Consider the following 19,758-nt stretch of genomic DNA (forward strand, 5'->3'; position numbering starts at 1 on the left):
ACTCACTTTGTAGACCAGGCTGGCCTCGAACTCAGAAATCCGCCTGCCTCTGCCTCCCGAGTGCTGGGATTAAAGGTGTGCGCCACCACGCCCGGCTATCATTCACTTTCTATAGCAGAAAATGCATATATGTATTGGTTTACCCACATAAGCACATGTAATTCCTATAGTTAGACACTGTGAGTCCTTGGCTATAAATGAGTGTTATTTCTTAGAGTAGTATCACAGGAGAGGCAGAATACCTAGGCTGAGAGGAGATGGCCCTTTGAGACCTAATTTTACTTAGTGACACGTTGGTTTTAGGTCTCCATTTTGGGCCAAGGCCATGCATGATATTTTTTTAAAAATAAATAGTAAATTACCTCCTGTGGCTTACAGAGTGAGTTCAAACCTAGCCTGAGAAGCTTAGATGCTTGTCTCAAAACAAAACTATTTTAAAAGGTCTAGAACTGTAGTTGAGTGGTGGAGTGATTGCCTAGCATATGAGAAGTTCAGGTCAATCTGGCATACTAAATTGGGTGTGGCCGCTGACCCCTTTCATCCTAGCTCACTAAGATCCTCGTGCCTCAGTCTTGACAGTGCTGGGATTGCAACTGTGCTCTGATTCTAACAAGGCAAGAACATACATGTATTGAGAGAGCTAGCAGGACTGGCAGTGTAGTTTTCTCTCATGAACCTGAATTTTCTTGGCTTTGAAGCCTATGAGTTCATGTCCACTGAGTAGGTACTAGGTGGTCCAAGGTAGAGTGTCCTAGAGCATGGGGTGTGAGGGATTGAGCAGGAAAGTAGCTGAGTACAGAACAGCTATCTTGTGGTAGATGTGATCCTCACTTTCAGACTCCTGTTCCAGGTAGTTATGGGTAGTGTCATCCCTGTAGTAGGAGCTGGGCAGAAAAATGGGGTTCATTGCCTTCTTCACAATTGCTGAAGTGGTGCTGCAGGTGAGCAGAGGTAGAGCAGAGGTCTTGAAGGGTAGAAGCCCAACACCTGGAGCTAGGGGTTGGTGATGATGTAACGATGATATCTGCATGTCTGCCTGGGGCCTGTTCGTTTGTAACCATAGCTCTGCTTCTTCTCCTCGCAGTCAGCCATACATTGTCTGCAGACAGTGTCCTGAATACAGAAGGCAAGCTGTGCAGTCTCTTCCTTGCCCAGTCCCAGAGAGTGAGCTGGGAGCTACACTGGCCCTTGGTGGGGAGGCACCTTCAACATCTGCCAGCTTGCCAACAGGTAAGACAGTGGTATCTAACCATGATCTCTTCCGTCCACTATGTCACATCCTTGTGATTATTGTTCTATTTTCCTATGGTGTGATTCCTCTATGATGTCTTTCTTGTCCGCTATTCCTTTGCTTCGGCTATCCTTTTGCCTCTCATAGCCTCTTGCTTGGCATAGCCATTATTGGAAAGAAATTAGGAGAGCCAGGTAGAAATAGGAGGATCTCTGTGAGTTCGAGGCTTCCCTGGTCTTTATATTGAGTTCTGTCTCAGAAAGAGAGAGACAGAGAGAGGAGAGAGAGAGAATTAATTAATTAGGTGAACATTGTTTATTTGAGGGTCTCCCCTTTTGGACATACCTGATAATTGACAGTTCTGGTTTTAACTTTGGTCTTTCTCCAGCCTACTCCTTCAGGGAGTTTGCTTAGTGGGGTTTTCCAAAGCCAAAATGATTGTTCTGTATCTGTTACCCAAATTAAGAGACTGCCTGCCTGCCTGCCTGCCTGCCTGCCTGCCTTCCCTTCCTACCTTCCTACCTACCTACCTACCTTCCTTCCTTCCTTCCTTCCTTCCTTCTCTCTTCCTTTCTTCCTATCTTCCTTCCTTCCTTCTTTCCTTCCTTCCTTCCTTCCTTCCTTCCTTCCTTCCTTCCTTCCTTCCTCCCTCTCTCTCTCTCTCTCTCTCTCTCTCTCTCTCTCTCTCTTTCTTTTCCCTTCTCTTAATTATTATTTTCTTTGTTTACATTTCAAATGTTATCCCCTTTCTTGGTTTCCCCTCCGAAAACCCCCTATCCCCTACCCCTTCCTTCTGCTCACCAACCCACTCACTCCCACTTCCTGGCTCTGGCATTCTCCTACACTGGGGCATCCAGCCTTCACAGGACCAAGGGCCTCTCCTCCCATTGATGACCAAAAGGCCATCCTCTGCTACATATGTGGCTGGAGCCATGGGTCCCTTCATGTGTGCTCTTTGGTTGGTGGTTTAGTCCCTGGGAGCTCTGGGGGGTACTGGTTGGTTCATATTGTTGTTCCTCCTATAGGGCTGCAAACCCCTTCAGCTCCTTGGGTCCTTTCTCTAGCTCCTATATTGGGATGGAGCAATCATCCATCTGTTGGATGCATCCATCTGATGGAGTATCAGTCCACTGGTTGGCTGAGAGCATCCACCTCTGTATTTGTCAGGCAGATACTGGTAGAGCCTCTCAGGCTTCTATATCAGGCTTCTATCATTGAGCACTTCTTGGCATCCACAATAGTGTCTAGGTTTGGTGACTGTCTATGAGATAGATCCCCAGGTGGGGCAGTCTCTGGATGGCCTTTCCTTCAGTCTCTGCTCCACACTTTTTCTCTGTATTTCCTCCCATGGGTATTTTGTTCCCCCTTCTTTTTTTTGTTTTTGTTTGTTTTTTTGTTTTGTTTTGTTTTGTTTTTTCGAGACAGGGTTTCTCTGTGTAGCCCTAGCTGTCCTGAAACTCACTCTGTAGACCAGGCTGGCCTCGAACTCAGAAATCCGCCTGCCTCTACCTCCTGACTGCTGGGATTAAAGGCATGCGCCACCACTTCCCGGCTTGTTCCCCTTTCTAAGAAGGACCGAAGTATCCACACTTTGGTCTTCCTTCTTCTTGAGCTTCATGTGGTCTGTGAATTGTATCTTGGGTATTCCGAGCGTCTGGGCTAATTTCCACTTATCAGTGAGTGCATACCATGAGTATTCTTTTTTGACTGCATTACCTCGCTCAGGATGATATTTAGTTCCATCCACTTGCCTAAGAATTTCATAAATTCATTGTTTTTAATAGCTGAGTAGTACTCTACTGTGTAAATGTACCACATTTTCTGTATCCATTCCTCTGTTGAGGGACATCTGGGTTCTTTCCAGCTTCTAGCTGTTATAAGTGTGGTTGTTATGAACATAGTAGAGCGTGTGTCTTTATTACATGTTGGAGCATCTTCTGGGTATATGCCCAGGAGTGGTATTGCTGGGTTCTCAGGTAGTACTATGTCCAATTTTCTGAGGTACCACCAAACTGATTTCCAGAGTGGTTGTACCAGCTTGCAATACCACCAACAGTGGAGGAGTGTTCTTTCTCTACATCCTCACTAGCATCTGCTGTCACCTGAGTTTTTGATCTTAGCCATTCTGACTGGTGTGAGGTGGAATCTCAGGGTTATTTTGATTTGCATTTCCCTGATGACTAAGGATGTTGAACATTTCTTTAGGTGCTTCTCAGCCATTCGGTAGTCCTCAGTCAAGAAACTTTGTTTAGCTCTGTACCCCATTTTTAATAGGGTTATTTGTTTCTCTGGAGTCTAACTTCTTTTTTTTTTTTTTTAATTCATTTATTTTATTTTATGTGAGTACACTGTAGCTGTCTTCAGACACTCCAGAAGAGGGCGTTATATCTTGTTACGGATGGTTGTGAGCCACCATGTGGTTGCTGGGATTTGAACTCAGGACCTTCTGAAGAGCAGTTGGTGCTCTTAACCACTGAGCCATCTCACCAGCCCATGGAGTCTAACTTCTTGAGTTCTTTGTATATATTGGATATTAGCCCTCTATTAGATGTAGGGTTGGTAAAGATCTTTTCCCAATCTGTTGGTTGCCTTTTTGTCCTATTGACAATGTCCTTTGCCTTACAGAAGCTTTGCAATTTTATGAGGTCCCATTTGTCAATTCTTGATCTTAAAGCATAAGCTATTGGTGTTCTGTTCAGGAAATTTTCCCTTGTGTCCATGTGCTCGAGGCTCTTCTTTCTTCTCTGTTAGTTTCAGTGTCTCTGGTTTTATGTGGAGATCCTTGATCTACTTGGACTTGAGCTTTGTACAAGGAGATAAGAATTGCATTCTTCTACATGCTAACTGCCAGTTGAACCAGCACCATTTGTTGAAAATGCTGTCTTTTCTCTACTGGATGGTTTTAGCTTCTTTGTCAAAGATCAAGTGACCACAGGTGTGTGGGTTCATTTCTGGGTCTTCAGTTCTATTCCATTATTCTACCAGCCTGTCACTGTACTAGTACCATGCAGTTTTCATCACAATTGCTCTGTAGTGCAGCTTGAAGTCAGGGATTGTGATTCCGCCAGAGGTTCTTTTATTGTTGAGAAGAGTTTTTGCTATCATAGGTTTTTTTGTTATTCCAGATGAATTTTCAAATTGCTCTTTCTAACTCTGTAAAGAATTGAGTTGGAGTTTTGATGGGGATTGCATTGAATGATTGGCTTCTTTCTACAGTATGCTGAATTTTCCCACTGGCTATCTTGCGTGCCCATAGAGTATTTCCAGTAGATAGGCATCTAGATGCACTGGAAAAAGCAAAAGACAAACTGAGATAGAGCTCACCAATAGAGGGCATGCTGAACATTTAATTGTAAGGCATTGGGTTCTACTCCAACTTAAAGGAAAACAGAGAAGATGAGGGGAAGGGAAAAGAGAGCTGACTACTTGCATGTAGCATGCTGCTCTTAGCTCCAAGGGTTAAGCTGCTGCAGGTACCATTCCAGTGCTTCCTGCCTGAGGCTGGCTGCAGGTACCATTCCAGTGCTTCCTGCCTGAGGCTGGCTGCAGGTACCATTCCAGNATTCCAGTGCTTCCTGCCTGAGGCTGGCTGCAGGTACCATTCCAGTGCTTCCTGCCTGAGGCTGGCTGCAGGTACCATTCCAGTGCTTCCTGCCTCAGGCTGGCTGCAGGTAGCATTCCAGTGCTTCCTGCCTCAGGCTGGCTGCAGGTAGCATTCCAGTGCTCCCTGCCTCAGGCTGGCTGCAGGTAGCATTCCAGTGCTCCCTGCCTGAGGCTGGCTGCAGGTACCATTCCAGTGCTTCCTGCCTCAGGCTGGCTGCAGGTAGCATTCCAGTGCTCCCTGCCTCAGGCTGGCTGCAGGTACCATTCCAGTGCTTCCTGCCTGAGGCTGGCTGCAGGTACCATTCCAGTGCTTCCTGCCTCAGGCTGGCTGCAGGTACCATTCCAGTGCTCCCTGCCTCAGGCTGGCTGCAGGTACCATTCCAGTGCTCCCTGCCTCAGGCTGGCTGCAGGTAGCATTCCAGTGCTCCCTACCCTGGGCTGGCCACTCTAGTTCTAGTTTTTCCTGTTCTTAGTACAGTCAACACTGTAATCATTATCAAACTGAAGATAGCCTTAGGAACCCTGCTCTTTAGCTGTTATTTAGCCTGAGTGTGTTAGAAGGCCACTAACCTAGGATTGTGGTTAGGAGGCACATTCTTGGCTACCCTACTCTCTTCCGGTTCTCTGGGTCACTTGTAGAACCCATAGTTTGAAAAGCAAAGCAGTGCTCAGCAACTGGAGGTAGATAATTGACCACAGCCCAGGACAGCCTCTTTGCTCTTTTGAAACAGGGTCTTAATATTTTATTTGTATATATGTTAGTGTATGCATGCATGCATTGTGTATTTTTGGTGCTGGGGATTTTCAAATGCTAGACAAATACTCACTGAGCTATAGCCAGCCTGAATTCTTGTGTTTCAAATAGCAGAATATCATTTGGCCACTTAGGAAGTAGTTTGAATTCCTCCTGGGTTCTGGCACTCCTCCCATGTACTTCATAGTTGCCTCTCTCATTGTAAATTTTTGTCTGCTGTCTTTCACCTGATATCTAGACATACTCTGACCTCAATATGTCTGTACTTCAGCAGCCCCGGATTACATGTGCCCTCTTCAAGGAAGCCATGCCATATGCACCTGCTGCTTCCAGCCTATGCCTGACCGGAGAGCTGAACGGGAGCAGGATCCCCGAGTGGCCCCTCAGCAGTGTGAGTAATGTGTTATTTATAAATCCAATAGGTGAAATATCTTGTTTTAACTTATATTTCTTACCATTAAAAGAGGTCTTTGGATAGAGATGCAGCTGAGTGGTACAAGAGTTGTTTGGATGTATGAGCCCCTGGGTCTCATTCCTAGCGTTGCAAAACATCAGCAACACACATGGAGCTCTTCTTTACTTAATGGCTCTTTGAATTTACTTTTGCTTGAAATGCTTGTTTGTATCCTATTGCCTTTTAAAAATCTTTCTCAACTTGAGAGTTCCTTGAACTGCTGTTAAATGCTGTTAAATGAAGAAAGGCATAAACTCATGTGGCCATATCAACAAGTCCCTACAGTACTTGAGCCACTCTACTGGATATCAAAGGCACAGTGTCTGATACAGTACAAGCTCTCCACTTCAGTGATGTAAATGTAGTGTGTTCTGTGTGCTCAAGAGACTGCTTCTGGGGAGATTGTTCTCCTATCTTGCACTTAGTGCAGCACAGAAGAAACAGTAGCTCAGCAGGGGTGTGCATCCTGGGATAGGCAGCTAACAAGTCCCAGGCATACCAGGGTGACTTCTAGGCATGTTGAAAAGAATCCATGGAAGAGTCTTGGAAATACCTTACCTTATATCTGAGAAATACAGATCAGCAAGTGGCAGCTGAGGTTATGTTCTTAAAATTTTGCTAAGAGGGCAGTCTTTACTTTTGGCTAATTCTGTAGAGATTGCTTTTATAGATACAAGCATTTACAAAATGATCACTCCCTTTAAAAAATGTATTTACTCAGTCCTGTAAGAACTTCAGCTAGGGTTTATTTAGTACCATAATCAATGAAACTGCATTGTAGAGAATATTAAACATTAAAAACCTTTTCTACAAAGGCAAGCACAGTAACAATGTAAAAACAGTATAAGTTCTCTGCAGACATGAATGTGCAGTTACTTCAAGTGTATCACATATTCAGATTGGGGAGACAATGAACTAGGGCTGTTTGGGTGCTGGGGTCAGAGAGCAAGCTGTTTTTAAGATCACAATTTTTAAGATAACTCTGAATTATAATAATTTTATTTCAGATGTTACTTGGCATGTTGTCTCTGCTTCCTAGTTCCATGAAAACACCTCAGAAATACTGTTTTCAAAGAGAGTTGCGCTCTTGAGTCTGGTGCTAAATGTCCTCAGGTATGAGAACAGCCAGAGTTCTATGTCTCAGTTGACCAACTGTCCTCTACCCACAGGTGCAGTGTGCCTGCAGCCCTTCTGCCACCTGTACTGGGGCTGCACGAGGACTGGCTGCTTTGGCTGCTTGGCCCCATTCTGTGGTAATGTCAACCCTTCAGCCCTTAGTTGCTTTGACATTTGTGTGTTCTCTTAGTAAATTTGGGGCAGGTGGTGTTGGATTGTGTTAAGAAAAAAGAGGTTTCTATGAGCCATCAAGTGATTACCTACCCTTTTCTGCTACATTGCAGAGGTTTCTCACTTTGAAATGCTCAAACCTACATTGCTTTAAAAGCAAGCAGTAACAAAATAAGAAAAATCCTGGTTTTCCTATACTATAAAACACTTCTGCTATAATCCCAGCCCTCCAGAGGCTTAGGCAGGAGGATAACAAATTCAAAGAGAACAGGTGTGTGGTATTGCATAATTTAATCCCTACACTCAGGGAGGGAGGCAGAGACAGGTGGATCTCTGGAAGTTCTAGGCCACCCTAGTCTAGTAAGAGTTCCAGGCCAGTCAGGTCTATATAGTGAGATCCTGCCTCAAAGAAAAAAAGTTCAAGTTTAGTCTGCAGTTGAAGCAGACCCTGTTTGTTTCATTCGGTAGTTTGATGGGGATCAATTTTACCTGTTCTCTATTTAAGATTGCATTTTAGTTTGAGTATGATGGTGCTGTGTGTGTGTGTGTAGCATAGATGTATATTTGAGTTTTTCTGTGTGTGTGAACATGTGTGCATATAGAGGACAAAAGTCAACATTAAGTGTTCTCTATTGATTCCTGCCTTATTTTTAAAGAATTACTCACTTATTTTGTATGTGCACACACATGCCATGACACATACGTAGTCAGAAGAGTTTGTGGGAGTCAATTTTCTCTTCTCACCACATGCATCTCAAGAGATTGAACTCAGATTGTCAGATTTAGAGGCAAATGCTTTTACATCTCCATGGCTCTCCACTTTAAAAAAAAATTTTTATTTGCTTGTTTTTGTCAGTGATACTGTTTTTTAAATTTTCTTGATTTTTAAAAATTTTTTCATGTAATGTAGGTTGATCTTATTCTTTCCTCTCTTCCAACTCCCAGATCTTCCACTACCACCCCCATTTCATATTAATTCTCTCTGTGCATCAAGAAACAAAACAAAAAGACAAAAACAACCCATGGAATCCGTTCTGAATTAGCCATCTTCTCTTGAGTATGAAGTCTGCCCCTCTAGTGTGGCTGATAGACCCACTATCCTTCCATTGAAGAGAAGTGATTCCCTTTCCCAGCAGCTGTCACTTGCAAATAGCTTCTTGATTAGAAATGAGACTTTGGGGCTGGAGAGATGACTCAGCAGGTAAGAGCACCCGACTGCTCTTCCGAAGGTCCTGAGTTCAAATCCCAGCAACCACATGGTGGCTCACAACCATCCGTAACGAGATCTGACTCCCTCTTCTGGTGTGTCTGAAGACAGCTACAGTGTACTTACATATAATAAATAAATAAATCTAAAAAAAAAAAAAGAAAAAGAAATGAGACTTTGTGCCTTCTTAGTGCTGGGAATTTGTGTGGCGTGAACTTGTTCAGGTCTTATGCATGCTGTCACAGACTTTGTGAGTTCACATGTGCATCAGCCCTGTTGTGTCTGAAAACTCTTCCATCTTAGAGGCTTCCATCACGTTTGTGCTCTTACAATCTCTGTGCCTCCTTGATCCTCCTAGCCTTGAGGGAGAGTGTGACAATGACATCCCATTTAGAGCTGAGTACTCAAAAGTCCAGTTGTAGGTCTCTATGGTAATTTACCAGCTATTGTAGGAAGAAGGAAGCTTCTCTGAAGAGGGTTGAGCAGTGCACTGATCGACGGGAACAATAATGTGTCAGGAGGAATTATTTTATTGCTGTGCTCCTGTAGTAGGATATTTTCTTGTGCATATGACCAGTCCAGGTCCTTGGCCTCCTTAACAGTTTCGGGTGTGTGTTCCATCTCATGGAGAGAGCCTTAAAACTAATTTTTAAAAGTGTTTGGTTCCTTTCATTACATTTGTACCACTACTGCACCAGTGGGTATATCTTGCAGACAGGTCACTATTATAGCACACAGGGTTCTCAGCTGAGGCTGAGGCTGAGGCTGAGGCTGGTGATTACTTTCTGCCTCTGGAAGCATTTAAGCACCTTGAAATGCTGCTTAGTACGGGTGAAGAGTCTGGTTGAATACCAACTTGATTTTTCCATGTTTGGTGACATAAGTATGTGATGATTTCAGCTGTAGTGTCTTACCTCAGATTGTGGACAGTAACCAATAATATTGGCAATAACCTGTACTGTCTGGGAGTGATCTATGGGACTCCTTCAGCTAATGACTAAAAAAGATGTAACCTATTCCTGATACTGTAGCTTTTGGTAGTATATGATGTCTAGTTGGGACATTGACTCCGTTTATTATATTTCATCCTTATTTTTTTTAAAGATTTATTTATTATATGTAAGTACACTGTAGCTGTCTTAAGACACTCCAGAAGAGGGTGTCAGATCTCGTTATGGATGGTTGTGAGCCACCATGTGGTTGCTGGGATTTGAACTCTGGACCTTCGGAAGAGCAGTCGGGTGCTCTTACCCACTGAGCCATCTCACCAGCCCATATTTCATCATTCTTATTTTGAGACAGAGTCTTTCCGTTGAACCCTAATGCTCACCACTTGGCTAGGACTAGTTGGGTCAGGAGTCTCCAGGGATCCACTTGTCTCCTCTTTCCCCGACCAGTGCTAGTGTTACAGACGTGCCCTGCTACACTTGGCTTGGCTCGTCTTTTCTTTTCTATATTGATGCAGGGGCTGAAACTCGGGTCTGCTTGCTTGCATGGCAGGCATTTTACAGAATGAGGCATTTCCTCAGCTTGTTTGCTTTTTATAATCTATGATGGAAAGAGATTTGGTTATCCTGTCAGGTAAACAATAGTTTGATAAGATGCTACGTCATTCTTATAAAACAGATAATATTCTTCCTTCCTCTGGCAGAGCTCAACCTGGGGGACAAGTGCTTGGATGGAGTGCTGAACAATAATAATTATGAATCGGACATCCTGAAGGTATCACCTCCATACTTGTCCTGGGGATCCCAGGAAACCGTGAAGCTTTCCTATAACTTGTGTGGTTTCTGTTAGGACACACATTTTCTCTAGCATTTGCCTGCAAATGTATACTGTCAAAAACACACACTGTATTTTCTGACCAATACAATCAGTTCCATGATTCTAATATATCAAGTTTTCCATATGTTGCAAAATGAGGAGATTCCTGTTCTTCATGCTGTCAGATTGTAGAAACTGGTTAATACATCTTACAGAGATAGTTTCTAAATTCTGGCTTGCTCTGGTTCCTTTTTCTGAATATTTTTTCCCGTGCTTGAGGAAGCTAGCTCAGGTCGTAGAATTGTAATTTGTTCAGTTCTGCACCCTCTGCACTTGTGTTGAGTACTTTGCTTCCCTTTGAGACCATTCATTTACTTGAACACATCACCAGACGGACTTAGCTACACACCACTACACCCTACTTTTATGTACATTAAAAGACCTTTTAGTAACAGCCTTGAACTGTGTCGGGAAAAACGAAGGCCTAGCATTCAGCTATACTTGTCACCCTTGGTGAGGAGGTTGGAGGGCAAATGTAGAAGGGAGAAACTTAATAATACTTAGAGATAAGAAGGAGAAATTCTCTTTGGTGTGTGCTACTCAAACCTCTAGCTTCTATTCAGGAAGATTTAGCTTATACCAGAAGTCTTCCGTAGCTTATATAGGCCAGGCAGGATCTAAGCAGACACTGGAGATTGTCCCTTCTCAAGGGCATATGTCTGCAGTCTGCCTTTTCAGGAAATCAAAGAAGGGGGATCTGGTCTACAAAAAGCAGATGTTGGCAGTGCAATGATTTGATCTGAAGTATGTTAGAAGCAACGCTGTGACTAAGAGTCTGTTTTCTTATTTCTCTGTCCCTTTTAATAGTATTTAATGTTAAAGCTTGCTATTTTCCTTCTCCCCTTCAGTGTCTTATCTGTCCTTGTGCTGTGAAGGCCTTTGTGGAATTTTTTGAGAGAATCGTGACTCTTCTTCAGGTCCAGAAGCAAAAGAGCCTCTTGGCAAAGAGCTTGTGAAACATATGAGGGAACTGACTGTAGTTTATCCACTGGCTCTGTGCAAATGCCACTCAAGGACAGCTGTGTTCTGGCTTTGTCTGCTTTCGGAGCCTTGTATGAAGTATCCCCTGACTCGTTGAGTGGTTCATCTAAACTGGAATTTCTTTTCACCTTTTTTCTCATCACAGAATTACCTGGCAACCAGGGGTCTGACATGGAAAAATATGTTGACAGAGAGTCTCCTGGCTCTACAGCGGGGTGTATTTATACTGTCTGGTAAGCAATGTTTAGCTAGCCCTGCCCTGCAGATTGGGCATGAATTTTTAAGGGTGTCTTAGTTTCCTATGAAGTGGTAAGATCGTGGCAGGCCACACTTGGCAGTATACCTATCTGTTTTACTATAGATTTATGTCTTTGACTCTGACCCTTCCTAAGAAGATAGAGGAAGGTCTAGATTTGTTTTGGCAGAGTCCTACAGTGTAGCCTAGCCTGTCCCTGAACTCCTGATCCTCCTGTCTTCCTCAGTAGTGCTAGGATGACAGGTGTGAGCTGCCATACCTGTCGAATCACTTAAAAAAATGTATTTATTTTATGTATATGAGTACACTGTCGCTGTCCTCAGACACACTGGAAGAGGGCATCAGATCTCATTACAGATGGTTGTGAACCACCTGTGGTTGCTGGAAGAGCAGTCAGTGCTCTTAACTGCTGAGCCATCTCTCCAGCCCATGCCTAATCACTTTTGATGTTTTAAAAATTTGTTTTTTTAAAAACTTGGTGCACTTGAAACCTGTATCTCATGTTCTAGCACCTTCTCTCCCTATTAGGGAAGGATGGGAGTGTGGCTAAGGGAGCCTCCACAACTTTGTCACTTAACTTGTTGGCACTCAGTTGGCAGATAAAGTCACGTATTGTGCTTTCTCCCACAGGAGTGCATGGTGCGGGAGGCTACAGAAATTGTAACAGTTTTTTTTTTTCCCTAAGACTTAAATGTTTATTAAGAGAAATGTGAGCAATTTGCTTAAAATCCCTTGAGTTATTTCTTTCTGGTAATTATGTTCTGGTGTGTCTTGTCTGTAGTTGCAGCCCATCCAACTTCTATGAACACCCTGGATTTCTTGATTTTGTATTTAATAGGAGTAGCTCATACAGAAAGTATGAGTGACTTCCTGTTCTTCCAGTACACTCAGACAAATCCCAGCACCCACTTACTGGTGCACAGACACCTGTCAGTCCAGCTGCAGGGAATTTGGCATCCTCTACTGGCCTCCATAAGAAAAAAAGAAAGAAAGGAAGGAAGGAAGGAAGGAAGGAAGGAAGGAAGGAAAGGAAAGGAAGGAAGGAAGGAAAGAGAAAAGAAAGAAAGAGGAAGGAGGAAGGAAAGAGAGGGAAAGGAGGGAAGGAAGGAAGGAAAGAGAGAAAGAAAGAGAAAGAGAGAAAAAGAAAGAAATATAAGATTGGGTGCTGGAGCGATGACACATTCGTTAAGAGCACTGGCTGCTCTTACAGAGGTTCTGAGGTCAACTCCCAGCAACCACATGGTGGCTCACAACCTTCTATACGGGGATCTGATGCCCTCTTCTGGTGTGTCTAAAGACAACTACAGTGTACTCACATGAAAGAAAGGGGTTGGGGGGTGGGGGAAAGAAAAGAAAAGGCTAGACATGGTAGTGTACACCTATAATCTCAGCACTCCAGAGTTAGAGACAGGAAGATCTCTGTGAATTTGAGGCCAGATGGCCAGCCTAGTCTACATAGCTAGGCCTTTGCAGAGAAACCCTGTCTCAAAATAAATAAATAAATTTTTAAAAAAAGGATACAGAAGTAATATATAGGATGAAGTAAGACTCACTTGAAATCCCACAGCTAAACCACTGGCTGAGTGGCCTGGGGCAGTGCTTATATACACACTGAGTGGCCTGGGGTAGTGCACACTGCTTATGCACACACTGTGCTCACGTACACACTGCTTACCGAGCATTTCTGATGCCCTGGGTTTTGTCCCCTATTGGAAATCATAAGCAAAGAATAAAACAAATGTGGAAATAGTGTTTTCATGTGTATCCAAGCTCTTCAAAAAGGTCCCTATTTGCAGGTTACATTGCAGATGGTGCCCTATTATTGAAGGTCCTGTTTGTGTCAGCATCTATCACACACTCCCTTCTGCCAAAAAATTCCAGGCATTGTTTTTGAGGTAGTGGAACTTGGTCAGAGCTCTTGTGTATACTCTACTGCTGAACTAAATTCCCAGTCTTGCCTTGGTTTCTTATTATTACATAGAGAGTTTTGGGAGGGGACAGGCTTAGAGAAAATGATTGTGACCCTGAGTAGGCTCATGGATATACTTGTTGTATATCCAGGGCTGACCTTGAACTTCTAATTTTCACCTCCCAGGTGCTGGCAGAAGCCAGCCTATACTACTATTCCCAGTTTTATATAGTGTTAAGGGTCAAACCCAGGGCTTCAAGCAGACATTCTATAAACTAAGCTACATTGCCAGCTCTCCATTAAGTTTCCATTTCATAACTTATTTAACTACTTCATTAAATGATACATCTTTCTTGTTTTCCACTACAATAATGCCATAGCTGTTGAGCGTGCAATGCTGTACACCTAGAAGTTTTCATTTTAGAATAAGTAGTGGGGATTTTGTTTAATGACTGTGGTATGCACAGCTGAGTCTGCCTTGTGAACACAGAACCTTCCCGAGGTTGTGCAGGTCCCACTTCATGTCTGAGCCATCACCTGCCTCTTGGCTTTGCATTTGGCATTGAATCTTGTGAATATGTGAGAAGCTGACAGGGACTTATTCTTTGAATGCCTCTGTGTGAGTGTTAACAAAATTGAAGGCCTTTTTGCATCTATCCATGCTTATTTATGATCCTGGACTTCACATATGGTTTTTGGTGGTGGTGGTGGTGGGGTCCTTTGGCAGCATTGACATAGTATCTTTGTTAAAGTATGTAGTATTGCCCTTTGTGTTGTAGATATGTTCTTACTGTAGCATTACTACTTCACAGTTTATGTTTTTGTATTTCCATTTCAAAGTTTAAATTGTAGGGAGTCAAATGTACAAGTCATGTCTTGTATGTGATTGCTGTTCTGAACACATGTAGGTTTAGCATCCCAAATTTGGAAATGCCTTCAGCACTGTAACTGACAGAGTGCCAAAGACAGGACACCACAAGAAAACTCGTATCTATGCCAGACCTGTAGTGATGGGCCACTGTATTAAATCACCTTCAGGCAATATGTGTGAGATGTGTAGAAAATGTAAATGATTCTATGGTGAGAATTTTGTCCTCCAGTTCTCATTACATACACACAAATCACCAGGGATGGCGCCACACACCCTTAATTTCAGTACTGGGGAAACAGGCAGGTAGATCTATCTGAGTTCAATATCAGCCTGGTCCTATCTCAAAAACAATGTAGGGAAGCTGGAGAGATGACCCAGCAATTAAGAGTACTGGCTGTTCTTACAAAGGATCCAAGTTTGGTTCCTCAACCCCACATAATGGTTTACAGCTATCCATAATTCCATTTCAATGAAATTCAATGCCTTCTGACTTCTGCAAGTACTGACTACATATGTGGTATACATACAGGCAAAACACTTATACACGTAATTTATTTTAATCCTTGGGAACATAAATGCAAATATGTTCAGATCTGAAAAATCAATCTAAGCCAGAATACCAGTGACCTACATGTTCTAGATAAGAAATAATTAACCGTATTAAATACCTCTGACCCATGTATTTCAGATAAGGAATTACTAATTTAATTTACTTTAGCACAAGAGAATACTCTCTCCAATCTTAAAACTTTTGGGGGAATTTTTAAATATTTAAAATTTTAATCCACGGGTGATTATTTTAGTCGTTGTGAACATTCGTTGCTCTTGGAGAGGACCAGGGTTCCCAGCGCCTACATGGTGGCTCATGTAACTCTGGTTCCAGAGGATCCAGTGCCTCTTCTCATCTTTGCACCTACTGCACACTTATGATGCACAGACATTCATGCACATAAACACTGATAAAATAAAAATAAATAAAAATCCAGCTAAATTGGTATTTAGATTGGTTTTTGGGTTATTTTCCAAATATCTAACCCGTTGAGTTGATGTGTTAATTTCCTACTAGTTTGAAGTATGTCTATTTTGGTGTTGGAAAATGACATTGCTTGATAAATGGCTGTGTCCAGATATGGCTATGTTCCCCCAGATTACAGAATCACTGGAAATACTGTGCTGTGTTACTGCTGTGGTCTGCGTAGCTTCCGAGAGCTGACCTACCAGTATCGTCAGAACATTCCTGCTTCTGAGTTGCCAGGTAAGGAGCCGACGAATCATTTCTGTCTGTATTGGTGTCACCACTCAGTTCTAACAGGCACTTGGGATGGCATGATGCTCCACACTTAGCAGAAGTCAGACACATAGGATGGTTGAGCTCGAACTTGCTTTTCAGAGTTGGTCAAGACAAATAAAGACATTATAGATATCACTGGAGTATAGATATCATTTCCTTCACTTGGTTTTCAGATAGATTTGTTTTTCTTGTCTGACAATCTTGGCATGGTCTATGAAAACTGATCATAAGGAGAGATAAGATGGAAGTTAGCATGAGAGCTTAGTAAAGGGCTTGCTGTGCTGGTATGAAGACCTGAGTTCAGTCCTCATGTTTTATTTATAAAAAAAAGTGTTATGTAGGTCTTACAGAGGTCCCAGGTTCAGTTCCAACAGGTTCAGTTCCAAGAACCTAAATGGCAACTTATCTGACACCTTTTCAAGCACATACACAGTATACTTATGTACATGCAGGCAAAGCATTCGTACACATAAAATAAATAAACCTATTTTAAAAACAAAGAAGGCTGGCTGGTGGTAACACACACCTTTGATCCCAGTACTTGGGAGGTATAGGCAGGTGGGTCTCTGAGTTCAAGGCTAGCATGAACTATAGGGCAGAAACAGCAGCAACTGCCAGAAGCCAGGTGTAGCATCTCATGTTTATAATTCTAGAACTAGGGAGACAAAAACAAGCAGATCCCTAGGTTTGCCTAGTTGGCAAGTCCCAGGCTAGTGAAAGACCTTGTCTCAAAAAAAAAAAAAAAAAATCAAGGTAGATGACGCCCAACATTGACCTCTACACATACATTTCTACCCACACATTTGCACCTGTATGAACATACATGAACACACACACAGATTCCTTTAGCTACATGAAAGGAATATGATGCCATCTAATGTAGACATGCACTTCTCTTTTCCAGTGACCGTAACATCCCGTCCTGACTGCTACTGGGGCCGTAACTGTCGCACTCAGGTGAAGGCTCACCATGCAATGTGAGTGAGGCTGGGGAATGTGTGGGTCAACTGCAAGTCTTTCAGGCTTAGGGCTTGTGAAGACAACAGTAATATAAGTTATATGCTTAAAAGATGCACTGATTTGGGGACTTTAGGTATACTTCAGTAGTAGAATGCAAAGTTCTGGCTTCAGTTCTCAGAATCCTACTCCATCCCCCAAATACATACACATATGCTAATTTAATCCTTATACTTCTATAAAATCATGCAGTATGTAAAATAGTGTTTTCAAGTAGAAATTGTGCTCCTGTTACACAGTGTTTCTTAAAGGGCTTCTCTGCAAGTGTCCTCCTCTGTCTTTCATCTGTGTCTTTGTGGATGAGTCACATTATGCCTCGACTGACAGCTCCAGAGCCCACAGGCAGATTCTAGTGCCAGCTCTCTCTGCGCTAGCAGCTGTGGTCTAAGCACATGTCTCCCAATTACTGGCCCAATTTGTGTGATAGAGTAACACCTGGGTTTTTCTTCATATTGTGTGAGTGGAGGTTGTGTTGTAACTTAACCACTCCTGTCTTAGGTTTTTACTGCTGTGAACAGATGCTATGTCCAAGGCAACATTTAATTGGGGCTGGCTTACAGGTTCAGAGGTTCAGTCCATTATCATGAAGGCAGTAACAAGGCAGCACCCAAGCAGACATGGTGCAGGAGGAACTGAGAGTTCTACATCTTCATCTGAAGGCACTCAGGTGGCAGAGGTGGATCTCTGTGAATTCAGACCAGCCTGGTCTACAGAGCAAATTCCAGGACAGCCAGGGCTGCACAGAGAAACTCTGTCCTGAAAACACAAAAATACAAGCAAGCAAACAAACAAAAGAGTGCATGCTGCTCTTGCAGAGGATCTGAGTTGAGTTCCCAGCACCCGCACTGGGCATTAGTAAGCACCTATTCCTCTCTTGTCAGAGGATTAGACATTGGCAGCCTCCTCCAGAACCCACATGCAGGTGTGCATACCTCCAGACAGACACATACCTACAACTAAAAATAATAAAAACAGATTAAAAAAGGGTGGGGAACATTTGATCACCTGTTCACCTTTGTTCATTGCTGTATGGATGTGAGTAGCAAAGACAGATGCCACTTTCTGCATCATCTCCAATGTTGCTCCTGGCCTGTGGAGAGGGGAGAGTGGCCCCAGTTACCTCAGGATCTGTCTCCACCTTGCTGGCTGAAGTGCAGGCAAAGGAACACACTAAGGAGGCACAGCTCTTGTTCTATGATAAATTATCATAGTGTTTTTATTTTTATTTTAAAATTTAAAAAAGAGAAAAAGAAGAACTACTTGGTGGAGCTGGAGAGATGGCACAGTGCAGTTCTTCCATACAACTTAGTTTGGCTCCCAGCACCCACGTCAAACAGCACACAACCACCTGTAATTTTCGCTCCGGGGGATTTGATTCCCTCTTGTAGCCACCCTGGTCACCTCTGCACACATGGCATATACTCATACAGGTACATATAAATACACATACATTTAAAATTTTAAAGAACACAATCTTTTTAAGCGTAACCATTGTTGAGTGGGCTCACATGATTCACACATGTTCTCATGGGGCAGTTACAGTGTGCAGTCTCACCGTTTGAATAGTCTCTGATGTTTTCTCTCTCTGCAGGAAATTTAATCACATCTGTGAGCAGACAAGGTTCAAGAACTGAAATTGGAGGAGACACGCGAAACAGTCACAGAGCACAGGAGGGGACACGTGAAACAGTCACAGAGCACAGGAGGCAATGGTTTTTAAAAGACCCCATACAAACACTTGAAGGGCATTTTTACAGTTTTCCCTAAGCAGCACTGGGGTTTCTGGTCAGGCACTGTGGTGTGGATTTTCCCTTTGTGGAGCGTCATCTTCAGTGACACACACACCACGTGCCCCAGTAACCTGGGAGGCCTCCTGGCCACACCAGCCTTCTAGTCGGTGCAAGAGGATCAGTAGACTGAGTTCTCCCTCCCACTGGACCGCTCTCCCCTCCTGTGTGATGAGGCAGTGGCAGTGCAGGTTTGTACTTTTGTATCTTTTCTACCTTGTACCTACCTTGACTATGGTTAAAATGGGAAGTTCATAGGAAAAGCTGTCAGCTTTGTCAGAAGCATTCTCCGGAAGGAAAGGAAGCATAAGTTTACAGCCTCCAGGGATACATAGGATAGTCTTCTGTCTGGAAAGACACAGCCTTTTGTATATTTTTTATTTTAATAAGTTTGGTGCTTATCTTCTAATAAGATTTAAATATTAAAAACTGTAGCACAAATACTATAATTTATAATTTACAAATTGACTAAAATTAGGAATAGCCTGATATTTGGAAGAATGAGCATATGTTTCTGTTTATTTAAAAAAATTATCAAATGTCCAAAACTGCTACTCCTGGGGAGGAAGTCTTGAGTATCCAGGACCTTGACCCAGGGCTGGCCGATGCCTCCGTCCAGCAGGCCGAGCCCTTAGCCCTCCAGTCCCTGAGAGCAACTCCCTGCTGAAACTCCAGATGGCTCCAGACTGACAGGGCCTTTGCTTTCCAAGCCCTCATCTGGTACATTAGGTTCGCCATGTCATCTGGAATAATACTTGAAATTTTGTTTTTAGGTTTTTTTAAACTTTTTTATCTTTTATTGAAATCACCTGTTATATTTGCTTGAAAACTGGTAACTTTTTGCTTCTCAGGAAAAAAAATTTTCAACTGTTGTCTTGCTCTTGATACAGACTGAGAGGCAGTACTCTGTGTTTGTGGGAGATGGTTCTTTTTTTGATTCTAATAAATGAGCTGTGTTTGTTTCTCTTCTTGTGTTGTATTTCTATGCGAGGCGCCACATGCTACATGCGACATGCTAATGTAGTCGGGCACCACTGATTCTTCACCGCACTAAGCGTTCACTACTCTCAATAGTTACTTTATTGCCTGCTAGTCAATCTGGTGGCTTCACCAGCAGGTAATGTCTAGAGCTGAGCAAATGGGATGTTTGCGCTTACATCCTGAGCGTCTCTGAACGTGGCACAAGACAGTATCTTTACAGCCGGGCGTGGTGGCGCACGCCTTTAATCCCAGCACTCGGGAGGCAGAGGCAGGCGGATTTCTGAGTTCGAGGCCAGCCTGGTCTA

General features: G+C 43.1%; 1 protein-coding gene across 4 annotated transcripts in view; it reads left to right on the forward strand.

The window, feature by feature from the left end:
* The window catches only part of Chfr (checkpoint with forkhead and ring finger domains), a 38,681-nt gene extending 19,241 nt beyond the window's left edge, over window positions 1-19,440 (forward strand). For 3 of the 4 annotated variants that reach the window (XM_029477115.1, XM_021163668.2, XM_029477116.1), the window contains 8 exons: window positions 1,085-1,230; window positions 5,860-5,979; window positions 7,212-7,295; window positions 10,188-10,258; window positions 11,487-11,574; window positions 15,525-15,632; window positions 16,573-16,645; window positions 18,277-19,440. In XM_029477115.1, the coding sequence (XP_029332975.1) occupies window positions 1,085-1,230; window positions 5,860-5,979; window positions 7,212-7,295; window positions 10,188-10,258; window positions 11,487-11,574; window positions 15,525-15,632; window positions 16,573-16,645; window positions 18,277-18,319 (733 nt within the window). In that variant the 3' untranslated portion in view covers window positions 18,320-19,440. The remainder of the gene's footprint in view (window positions 1-1,084; window positions 1,231-5,859; window positions 5,980-7,211; window positions 7,296-10,187; window positions 10,259-11,486; window positions 11,575-15,524; window positions 15,633-16,572; window positions 16,646-18,276) is intronic. The other variant, XM_021163669.2, reaches the window with a different exon arrangement.
* The last annotated feature ends 318 nt before the right edge of the window (window positions 19,441-19,758 follow it).

Source organism: Mus caroli, chromosome 5 (assembly GCF_900094665.2).
Source record: "Mus caroli chromosome 5, CAROLI_EIJ_v1.1, whole genome shotgun sequence".
Lineage (NCBI taxonomy): Eukaryota > Metazoa > Chordata > Mammalia > Rodentia > Muridae > Mus > Mus caroli.